The sequence below is a fragment of the Balaenoptera musculus genome, chromosome 11 (genome assembly GCF_009873245.2).
Source record: "Balaenoptera musculus isolate JJ_BM4_2016_0621 chromosome 11, mBalMus1.pri.v3, whole genome shotgun sequence".
NCBI classification, from domain to species: domain Eukaryota; kingdom Metazoa; phylum Chordata; class Mammalia; order Artiodactyla; family Balaenopteridae; genus Balaenoptera; species Balaenoptera musculus.
Window position 1 is genome coordinate 82,227,541 of NC_045795.1, and position 12,295 is coordinate 82,239,835.

Genomic DNA, 12,295 nt, shown 5'->3' on the forward strand with positions numbered 1-12,295 from the left:
GCTGAATGCCAGACACTCTGCTAAGTGCTTGGGGTGGATTTTCTCATGTGACCCTCACAATCCTTTGATATAGGCACAATCCTTTGATATAGGCACAATTTTTTTTTCTTTCTCTTTTTGTTTCATTTTTCATTCATTCATTTAAAATTGGCAAACCTGTCTCGAGCTACTCTATGCCATTCAAAGATGAATGCAATATGATCTGTGCCCTCAAGAAGTTCACTACCTAGTGAGTAGGCAGGCACATGAGCTAATAAGCTAATAATTAGAGCCCAGTGTGGTTAGGGTTACAGCTAATATGGGTGAGATACTGGCAATAGTGTTTCCTCAGTTGTTCCTAACATCACGTTCAGCTCTGCCCTGCTTCACAATTCTAGAGCAGGCATCCAAAAATCAAGACCTATCAGTTCTCTGTTTGAATGCAGTAGGGCTTATCTGGCATTTCAGGTGCTTGCTTCTTCCTTCTTGCATCTTGCACACCACTGCCAAATTCATCCTCTCCAACTATCCCTATAACATGTCCTCCCTTTGCTCACAGAATCTAGAATCTTCAATGACTTAACTTTCCTTAAAAAAAAAATTAATGAAAAAAAAAATTTTAAGCCCAAGCATCTTGCTTTCAGAAACTTCTACAATCTTATTAAGAGTTCCTCTTCTCCTACTCCCCATTGTGAATTTGCTCTTCTAGTATATTAATGTATTTACTACTGGTGGAGCACTTTTTGTTCATTTTATCTCTTTACCGTAATTCATGCCAAAATGCCAGTAGTGCCTATACTGAGAAACCCTGAGCTAAGTTGTAGGCTCTGAGGTCAGGGACTATGTCATGTTCATTATTTTATCACTCTCAGTAAATCAGGTAGTGCTTTGACTGTGCAAAGTACCCAATAAACATTTGCTGAACTGCAACTCAAATGTTATCTGCTGAAATGATAAAAAGGGGACCGCAGTTCTTAGACAATATGATGTTTATTTCTATGTTTATTAAGCCATTGCTTATTATATCTTTTTCTATTTCCGTGGGAAAATTCCTCAAAGTGAATGGCAACAACCAAAGGGGGGAGAAAATAAAAAACAAGATTTCTGCTCCATTTATGATTTATCACTGAAAGATGGATTGACTCTCCTTTTACAGTCTCTCTTCTGCTTGACAGCAATATGACCTGGTATAAGGGTGAAATCAAGACTCTTGATTAAAGTGCCCTTAGTGATTTTAAGAATATCTCAAGGAAAGATGAACATTCTTGAAAAAGTTGAAGATCAGATATTTTTCTGAACGTGGCACATTCATAGAGAAAATCCCAGAACCCCAGGGTTAAAAGGGACTTTTAAGACCCTTTTTCATAATCACCACAGATGAGACAGTTGGGTTTTGCATTTGATATTTAATTAATTCAGTTCTTCTAAGTGATAAAAGTTCTTAGAGCAGTTACGCATCTACCTCATAAGTTTCTCATGGATTCAGAAAGTGTTCACTAGTGGGAATTTCTATTAAAATGCTACAGCTAATGAAATCAAGCAATGTGTAGCTGAGACTAAGAAGAAACAAGTGTAATCAGCTGTCCCTTGCCCAAATTATTTTTTAAGTTAATTTTACAAGAAATTGAATTTTTTTGTTTTATGCAAGTGTTTGTGTTGATATGAAATTTATTTCCAATAATAATAGAGCAGGGATTCCCTGGTGGCCCAGTGGTTGGGAGTCCACCTGCCAACGCAGGGGACATGGGTTGGAGCCCTGGTCCGTGAGGATCCCACATGCCGCGGAGCAACTAAGCCCGTGCACCACAACTACTGAGCCTGTGCTCTAGAGCCCACGTGCCACAACTACTGAAGCCCGCGTGCCTAGAGCCCGTGCTCCGCAACAAGAGAAGCCACCGCAATGAGAAGCACACGCACCACAACGAAGAGTAGCCCCGGCTTGGTGCAACTAGAGAAAGCCTGCACGCAGCAATGAAGAACCAAGGCAGCCAAAAATAATAAAATAAATCAAATAGAATAAAATTTAAAAAACAGAGCAGAGAGAATTCATTCATCCACTCAGCAGACAATACATGTTTTTTTGGAGACCTATTAATTTTGAATACAAAACTAGAATGAGTTAGCACTATGGTGATGGAAAACATGGATTTTGTGGTTAAGCGGGCCTGGATTCTTTTTTTTTTTTTTTTTATAAATTTATTTATTTATTTTTGGCTGTGTTGGGTCTTCGTTTCTGTGCGAGGGCTTTCTCTAGTTGCGGCGAGCGGGGGCCACTCTTCATCGCGGTGCACGGGCCTCTCACTGTCGCGGCCTCTCTTGTTCAGGCCTGGATTCTTGCGTTAATTTCTGAACTTCCTACCTGTGTAAGCTTGGGAAAGTTACTTAACCGTTATGGGCTTTAGTTTTTTAATCTAAAAAAAATGGGTTCATAATAATATCTACTTCATAGGGTTGCTTTGAAGACTGAGATAATACATTTAAAAGCACCTAACACAGAGACACATAAGAAGCATTCAGAAATGTCAGTTATCGTTTTTATTATTGAACTGACCACTATAATTCAAGCTATTTTAGAATGATTTTTATTTACGGTTTTATCATTATAATTATCTCTGTAAGAAAAAAATTATTTAAAAACAAATAAATAGCATTAATATTAGCTCATTTTATTAAATCTAATTGATCACTCCTTGTCCAATAATCAGAAGGTTTTCAGTAGCTTCCAAATTGGGAGAAGAGGAGGCAGTTTTTAAATCCTTTCTTTGTGAATTTTTTTAAAGATATTTCAGGAAATAGGAGTTCATGAAAAAACTAGGATGAGAGACTACAGTTTGACCTAGGCCATAAAATAATATATATTAAGATGACTGTGGAATGCGCAAAGCAGAAACAATATAGGTCAAATAGCGTCTTTAGAAAAGTAACCCTGGAAAAATGAACTAGATTCTAATAAGCCAGAGAGCAGTGCCAAGTCATCAAAGTCCATTTAGAAGAGGCAACCGTAACATGAATTTTTAGAGACCGTAGGCAGGTCTGGGACATTTTTATTCTTAGAAATCTTTTTCTCTTCCCCTCCAAGCCAGTGGTCTCTATGAACTTGAATTAAAAGTCATACTTGGGTTTTGAGATGTATTCTTTTTCCTACTGTCTACATTGTCATTTAGGAGATATTAATGCTTGAGGGAAAGAGGAGTAACTGCTTTGTTAGCTTGCAACAAAGTAAGTCAGCTGTGAGAGGGCAGAGCAGCCAAAAGAAGATGGAACAGGGTCCTTTAGAAAGAGGCAAAGATACTAATGTCTGACCTTACCAGTGGTTGTTCATTATTTGTGTGCCCCTGTGAAAAAAGAGGGACAAATTCTAAATCAAAGACCACTGGGAAAGGCAGTTTCCCCTCAGAGCTAAGGTCAGAGAGTGTCCATTCGTGATGGTCGAGATGCAGGGCAGCAATATTGAAATATTAGGTGGGCTTTAAGGGGACAAGCATGGCAAATGTGATTGGCCTGTTTGTGACTGAGCTCTAGCCGGAAGGGAGCCTCGGATTGAAGGCTCTCAATAAACACTGCCAAACACTGACTTGTATCTGACGTTACTGGAAGCTTTGCCGTTTATTTTTTTTTCCCCCTTCAAGGCTACGTATGTTTTTCTTGCTGTCAAAATATACGCTTCTCTATTTAGTATTGTCACCTATTAATTCACACAAATAAGGCCTCTTAACTCCTGACTAGCTTCTTCTTCTACTCCATACCCTGATGCTGAGACCTGTTGTTAAAAAGAAAATCATGCAAAACGTTCATAATCATTTTGGACCCTGTGAAGGATTCGTGTTTTCTGTTACTAGTCTGTGTTTTACCAAAATTATCACATTGTCCTGCATAAGGATAGAACTATATGCAAGATTTTACTTCCTCTGCTTGCCCTATCCAATGTAGTTGCATCTTAGGCGATTTGGTCTGGTCCATATATAAGGCGTGCATCACATACAGGCAAAGTTACCCTTGAAAAAAATCCTTAAATTGACTGTATAATAGAGTAGACATGATTTTGCATATATAATCCTGCAGAGTAATTTTTATTCAAAGGAAAGTTTGAGGAAGACTGTATTCTAAAGGAGGGGAAGTCTGAAATAAGAAAAGCGTAGAAGGGGGAAACCTAAATGCAGGTAGATGTCTGGACGTTTAAACCATTCTGCTTCTAAGGTAGCAATCTAATCCCTCTAGTGAATGCTGGGTGGATAGAGAATTTTAATGTGCTCCTGCTTCCCTGTGGCGTGGACTCCATTTCATTTTACGATTAATCTTCTGTGACGTTAAGAAATGTCATGTGGGTTCTTTGTTGTTGTGAGAATTAAACGTCATGATGGAGACAAGGTGGAAATGTGAGGGGTTGGGAAGCGACAAATTTTTTTTTAGATAAAGACCTAGAGTTTCAGTCCAGTGTAGAGACAGCCATTTGGAAAGTATCACAGAAGAAACACTCACAGACATTTTAAGGATTTTGCAGGAAAATGCCCAGGTGGATTTGTAAAAAAAAACTAATGCCTTGAGCAGCTTCAGAAATGACCCATGCTCGTGCAGAAAAAATTTTCACTCAGGATATTAAGATGTGGAGCTGCTTGATTTGTACTGAGTGAATCTAGTCTCCAGTTTTATAAAATCTCATTATCCAAAAAAGTGTGCTATAAATCCATCCACTAAATTCATTGCCAGCTTTCTAATGTGGTCATCCTCAATATCACCCTGAAAAATAGGGCTATTTTATCAGAGGGTCAAGTTTTTAAAGTTCCACTCATGTCACCTTAAACCTATTGAAAGGAAACCACAGCTCGTATCAAATATACTTTTGACTGTAAACAGTTTCATTTATTATGACTGTTGGTTTTAATTTTGCAGGTTTTCTTTTATACTTTTGGTCAATTCATTTTTTCTTTTTTGGTAAGCCTTTGATATCTCAAAGGCTGTAGGGTGGGAGATAAACCCTAATGCTGGGTGAATAAACTGGCCTTTCTGAAAACAATAGCTCGATTAGTCATTCTGAAGAACAGTTAGCCCTTTTGTCCCTTTCACTGAAAAGAAAGTACCAGGTCTTTGATCTACAAACTTAACACAAAATTTTCTCCAAAAAGTAAATGTCCCCATTCTGTATGTTTTCATCATACAAGGAGATTGTGGACAAAATGTAGCTTGATGAAACCAGATGGCATAATTATATTTGCATTTTAAGATGTTTAAGTTAAAATCTCATTCTTCTTAGTATTCTTAGCCAATCATGAAAGGTTAAAAAGGACCTAATGTGTTTCAAAGAGCATTAACATCTGTAGAAGAACTCAGCCTCGTGCCCAGGTTGTTTGGATGAATTGCATACACACTTGTTTCCTGTCTTTGCACAGCCTCCATAGTGATTGGGAAATGGTGGTGTGAGATGGAACCTTGTCTAGAAGGAGAAGAGTGTAAGACACTCCCTGATAATTCCGGATGGATGTGCGCTACAGGCAATAAAATCAAGACCACAAGAGTAAGTTCATTTTTTTTCAAATGTCTCATGCGTGTTGCGAACTCTACTGTTTGCCTTTGTGTTGTATTTACAAACAGCACCCAGAGAAGCTTTGAAAAGGAGAGGAAGAAGCCTTTTCCCCAACAGAAACTATTCTTAACCATTCAGATCAGTGCCCATCCATCAAAGAGAAGTTAGAGATTGAACTTGACTTTTCCATACTGAGCAGTTTAGTGTTTCTCTTACTGAGTCATAAATAAAGCTAGGTTGCCACAGCCAAAGGAAAGAGGAGCCGTGAGGCAGTTATTTGGATTATGCATCTGATATCTATGGTGCTCAGAATGGATAATAAAATAAGGGTCTAGCCTAATTCATCCAGATGGTTTCCTGAACAGTTCTGCATTTAAGTGCAGCCATCTTCTAAAGGTTCTTTAAAGGAATTGTTTGATGCTCTTTTAGGGAGGTGAAAGAATTCTCTGATATGAATAATCGTTTCTTACTTTGTGTGGTTAAATCAGGAGTTGGCTTCAAAATATGTAATGACCTGTATGAGGCTACCCAGCCCATCAGAATTGGTGTCATGATGCTGGAGCAGTTTGGAGAGGACAGCTAGGCCAGCCGTTGACCCTATAGATACTGGTCCGTAGGAAAGTCTGGAAGTTCTGATGGGGGTGTGGAGGGCATTTGGTCAGGGTACTTAAGACAGTAACTATTTATTCACTAGTACAAAAGTATATCAATATTTTAAGAGCCAGTATGGTGATATGTACATGTACCACATGAATATCAGCCCTGTTATGTGTGTATGTGTTTTAAGTATTGGGTATTTTTTAAAGCAAGCTTCGCCATATACAAATTCCAATATGTTGAAGTTGCAGGCTTCCAAAAGGGTGACCCAAATTTAAAAGGGGATCTCTGATTCCAGCCCCTGTATTATAAGTCTTACCTTGGTCTTTCTTCTCAGAATTGTCTTTTCACAAAATAAAATTGGTTCTTGCCTCTTTGTGATGCAGAAAACATAACACCATTAGAAAATTTTTTTATATATATAAAATAAGTGGAGACACTGTGTGTCAAATTTAGTTGCCTGTATTGACCACATTAGCCAGTAAATGGCTATACCTCCCTGGCTTGCACCCAGGAGGGATGCCTGAACCATCCTAGCTTGTTAACATGAAATTGTATACTCTAAGAAGCTCTGCCTGGATTATCATATTTCATTTCAATGAGACACCTACAGAAGAGAGTATTCGAAAATGAGCCCGGTTCCTGATGCTTACCCCCAAAATCATCTTAATTAGTTGGTAGAGTATGGATTTCAGGTTTCCCTTTGGTTACATTTTACCTGAAGATGACTTTACCAAATAATTTGAAGATACCCTCACAAGTTAGTTTTAAACCACTCTGAATTTTGGCCAGTATGATTGGAATCCAGTCACCATTGTTTTAAACACATTGCTGACATATCCTCTGCCAAATCTCCATTCCCTATTCCAAATGATAACCAATCACTCTTTATTGATGGTGAGCCCTGTTTTAATAGTACCTTCAGACTTGAAAGTCCGTAAAGAGCAATAATGCAAATCAAAACATTTCAGGATTTAGATATGTGAAATTCCAAGAATACCAACGAGGAGACTCTTTGGCAGATAGAAAATAAAGGAACAAAACACAGAAATTGTTAGTGCTACTTATTTGTGACCCATGTCACTTTTTTTGATTTGGCCTTTGTAGAGTCTACTTTAAAACCATCAGGCATGTTGTAATACATCCTGGACATTCTCCGGCGTCACCAAAGTATGGTGTGGAATCGGATCATGGTAACAGGCTGGTACACACTGTGTTCACTACGCCCCCGGGTGGGCTGGGCACAGTGCACACAGCTGAGCGTATAAGAGAAATAAATCAGCCTTACAGCCAGGTTAAAAGCAAAGGGTGCACCTGTTCTGACGTGTGCATCCATTTCAGGAAAGGAAATAAGAGAATCCTCTACAGCCATGTGCGCGGCACGTAAGTCAACTAAGAATTCTCAAGAATGTATTTAGAGGTGGAAAAAGAAGACACTAGAAAAGCTGAATTTTTTGAGAAATTTGGGTTAAGAAAACCCAAACAGTACACTGACTTACATTTTCTCCTCCCTTCCTTACAAGAAATTCACAATGAAATAAGCACTTTTAAATACAAAAGGCACCAATTAAGTCTAGATGACACATACAGGAGCTCCATTCTGTATAAACAGCCAACACCAGTCCTTAGATCATATGCTCCACAAATAGGTTTTATATGAATTTTTCTAGTATGCCCTGTGTATTTTTCCCCATCAGAGTATAAATATGCCTACACACTTCAAATGTTGACTCTAGCAATTTAACTTTTAAAACAGTTTAATTCACAGATGTATTTTAATTATGAATCATATGTTTTCATTGTTCTTTAAGAGGTAATCTTTAGGGTAAAAAATTCAAATTCTTATTAAAGTGAAAAGAAGAATAAAGAAAGTCACCTGTTTTGTTCTTATGTGTAGGATTGATTCAAAGAGTTCTTTCTCTCAGAAAAAGACAAAAACAAAAAACTGAAGAAATATACCCAGCTTGCTAATGGCAACTGGGAATTTCCGTCACACTATTATTTTTTAAAAGTAGCTTCAGTGTAAAGAAATTTGCAAGAAAGATTCCTGGGACTTCGTTCTTTTTCCCTATATAGTTTTTTTCTAAAACCTCCCTATTATATGGGTTACTTCCAAATTAATCATCCTGAGCGAAAATTCTCATTATTCTTTGAAATGTAGATAAACAAAAGATGGTGCAAAATGTGGTCTAGTTTAAATTTTTATGATGCTCATTTTTTAAGGAGGGTGGAGACTAGAAATTCAGTGTTTCATTTAAACAACCAGACACCCCAGAATGTGGACTAGCCAGGGTAACAGGCCACAATCTTAAGGAAAACCTTGGGGAAATTGGATCTGGGTGACAATAAAACTTAGAAGGAAGGAGAAAAGATAAGTAGAATTAAGCAAAGGCTTCCATTTCAGGAGATTCGGAAGAATAAATCATAGGGAAAGAGGAAGCTTCCTGAATGCCACCCTACAGAGAGAAAGTAGTCATGTTTGAGACATGTTCCAAAAACCCAGCCTGGGGTACAATAAAACTGGTAACAGGTACCTTCTGGGGAGAAGCTTAGTACATCTGGGTGAAGTTTCTTGGCTAAATTTTAACCCTGTTCCTGCTTGATCATTGCTTCAATTGTTTTATTAAATTGCTTTGTTGGGAGTTTATAGCAAGACTAACCGACCTAAATATTGACTAGAGATTTTTTTCTGATGGTTTTAGATGCCTATTAGTTTATCTCTTTTCTTTAAACTGATATATCAAAAACATAAGTTTGATAGGTGGGGAGGCTATATTCCATGCATTCAGGAACAAATCTAATACCCTGTGTATTCAGGAACAATGACTTCATTTAGAAAGCTAGACTTCCCCTTAGAAGAAATAAGTTGTTTGACAATGGTGTAATAATTTATATGTAAAAGGTGAACATTGGTTGTTTGGGAACAGGAAGAGGAGGGGAATAAAATGAGGAGAAAACCAAAGTCACTTGGGAAGGAAAATTAGCAGATTAAAACACCAGAACATAATCTGACTGAATACCTGGGGAAATATCAAGCAACTTTGGATTTCCTTCAATCCAATATGTTAATGTCTTTCACACTAGCAAGGAAATCAACAGTTACTGCACAATGTAGAGTCAAGTTTCATTTCCTAAAAGAGTAAGTTGAAGACCTCAGATTACACACCTAACCACAATAGCCATCTTGTCAGATTTGGTGTTCTCTGTGACTAGCCCAACACAATTCACCACAATCATTTGTCCACAGGCCCTGGGATCATCCTTCTAATGCCAACTCTAACTTTATATATCTCCACCCATTCTAATCACCCTGATGTTTTTTTATATTACTGAAGGGTAAAGTACCAGCTTTGACATATTCCAGCTTCTTCCCTCAAAATTCCACCAGGTCTGAAATGTTCTGAGAGACTTCACAATCTTGATCTCTAGTCCATTCGTTTTGCAAGAAATGCCTTTAAAAGAGAGAGAGAGAGAGAGAGAGATGGTGGGGAAGGAGACAGGGAGGGGTATTTAGAGATTGCAGGAAAGAGGAGTAAACTATCTTCTTAAAGAATAAACTATGCTATCACAATTGCCCCTGGATCCAAGTGCGCTCATTCATTTCTTTAATAAATAATATTAAGCCTCTGTTATCTAAAATTAAAGTCTTGGGAATGTGATGGTGGACATGACACGACCCCTGGTCTTCTGTGGAGGCTAGGGCCTAAGGTTCGGTGGGATAGGGGAGGAGGAGGGTCAGTACAGATAAAAGAAAGGCAATTCCAGTTCAGTTTTGGAAATGACGCTTTCTCCCTCCTTTCGGTAAAAAAGAAGACAGTGAAACAAAATGTGATAAACACCACTGGACTGTAGGAAACCAAGGTTTGGAAGGATCTGTTATTTATATGGAAGAATAAAAAAAATGTGTGAAGACTTCTCATACATTCTGCCCCTGATCCAACCAAGTTTTGAATGCAAATGTGTATGGTGTATGACTGTTCCTACCTAACCCTGAAAGCTTTAAATGGACTTCACTCCTGGCCTCAGAATACTCAATTCCTAAGCTATAAAAAATTAAGAGATGATGAAGAAAAATGCCTTAAGTCCTAAAACTCTAAAGTAGAACCTTCAACTCTATTAGAACCATCATTCATGCTCTAAACCAGTGACTCTTCGTGCATGCATCCTTCTGAATATAAGAGTCTTTGGGACCATATTTGAATGGATTAAATGGCATCAATAGTTATAGGAGTATGCCCTTGATTGCCCTTGAACACCATGTCATTGTTTGAGTGGAACAGTTCCTCACCTTGCAAAGGTCTCTTACGTTCCTCAACAAACGTGATCTGACCTTGGCAATGAGTTCACCTCATGCCACCCCTTTGCATCTTACAAGAGACCAACATGAGAAGGCCATGGAATTTCCTACTCATGAAATTCTCGTCAGACAGACATAGGAATGACTGTGTAATGTGCAGGAAGAGCCCAGTGCAAAATGAAAACACAGGGGCCCTTGTTCAAAAGTTACTAATAATTTCAAGATGGCAAATGCTGGTCATTAAACCAAGTGAGGGGCCCTTTTCGACAAAGGGCTCCCTGCAGCTAGATTGCATGCCCACGAACCCAGTCCTGGATAGGCATTGCTCCAAGAGTCTGTCTTCTCAATTGTGGCAAAATTAATTTAATGAATTGATAAAAAAAAATACGGTGGCCTGTCCATAAGCTGATCACCATTTGAGAACTACTGCTCTAGACTTGAACATTTTTTACTTTAGTTCACTTGAAAGAAGCAACATCCTAAAAATTCAAGGTGTCCTCTTTTTCTGCCTTATCACCTTTCTTTGTGCCTTCATTTCGTTTTCTCCCTGAAATTTCTTTCTTTCTTTCTTTGGTTTCAGATTCACCCAAGAACCTAACGGAAGCATTTGTTACAGTAATAAAGGAAAACCTACTCTGTGGAAAATACATTTTAAGAATTTAAAACATCTTACACATTAGAAGCCAAATGGATTTCTTATTTGCACTTTGACTGATTACCAGATAATCACAGTGCTTTTACTGTGTGTCACGAAGTCTCCTAGAGTGAGAAGACCCGGAGATTTTGTCAACACCATGGAAAGTGGGTTAAGGAAAAAAAGGGTTTTCTCAATGCAAATTTTGGGGATCACAAAGAAAGATCAACTGTCTTCTAATCTGGATCTATAGTTACTTTGTACCATTTGAAATATATGTATATATAATATTTTGAAATATTATATATTCTCTTCAAAAAATGAACTGTACCACAGTTTGAGGCGGCTGGTGTACCTCTTTGAGTTTTGGATGTTTTGTTTTGTTGTCATTTCTTTTTCTATCGGCAAGGAAATCACGTGCCCTTTTGAGAGGTCGGCATGGCACTCGCACTGGAAGGCCAGCTACAGGTGGACTCCTGGAATCTGAGAGATCAGAACGATACTGAGTCAAAAGCTTCCTTCTGTTTCTACCAGATGGCCCAAGGAAGCACATCGTCCTGTTTTATTGTTTTCTACCCTGTGCAATATTAGCATGCAAGCTTGGCTTACATAACCATACTTTATATTCAACTGGTATATGATAACCGTTCTAACCTCTTCCAGGAAAATATTTTTAGAACTACTCACTTTTCCACAGATAAGAAAAATGAGGATTCTTGAGGGAGCCGCTCCACCATGCTATTAAGACTCTGGCAGAGTGATGGTCAAATATGGATCCCTGGATTAAGTTCTGTAAATACAATGTCTTAAGGCTTTGTTTAGCTGTCCTAGACTGCAGAAATGTCCTCTGATTAAATCCAAAGTCTGACATCATTAATTACATGGTGCTGTAGCAACAGGTCTTATCACAGCACATCTTTCTATGTTTGATTTGCTTTTTCCAAGAGTATTCAGATCTCTTCTGGTGAGATAGGAAGACCATTAAAGAAATTAGGTTTCAGAATGACCCTTGTGACCAAATGTTGGACAGTCCTATTAAAGTGGTAAATAACTTCTTTCTAAATCTACTTGTCCTCTTCATTTGCCATTTTCTTTTCCTCAGTCTGCTTTAGCCAAATCCAGAGAACACCCGCTTAGTGACACAAAGTCCACCAGAATTGTTTGCATGACGTCATTGCTGCCATCATAACCAATGTTTCCAACTCTAATAATTTGAAAACTAGAAATTCATTACTATAAGTTCAGTGTTCTCAGCCAGCAAGATGAA

At 38.2% G+C, this 12,295-nt stretch overlaps 1 protein-coding gene across 3 annotated transcripts in view; it reads left to right on the forward strand.

The window, feature by feature from the left end:
- Window positions 1-12,091, forward strand: part of TAFA1 (TAFA chemokine like family member 1) — a 488,787-nt gene extending 476,696 nt beyond the window's left edge. For 2 of the 3 annotated variants that reach the window (XM_036869184.1, XM_036869186.1), the window contains 2 exons: window positions 5,367-5,491; window positions 10,975-12,091. In XM_036869184.1, the coding sequence (XP_036725079.1) occupies window positions 5,367-5,491; window positions 10,975-10,992 (143 nt within the window). In that variant the 3' untranslated portion in view covers window positions 10,993-12,091. The remainder of the gene's footprint in view (window positions 1-5,366; window positions 5,492-10,974) is intronic. The other variant, XM_036869185.1, reaches the window with a different exon arrangement.
- Window positions 12,092-12,295: the final 204 nt, after the last annotated feature.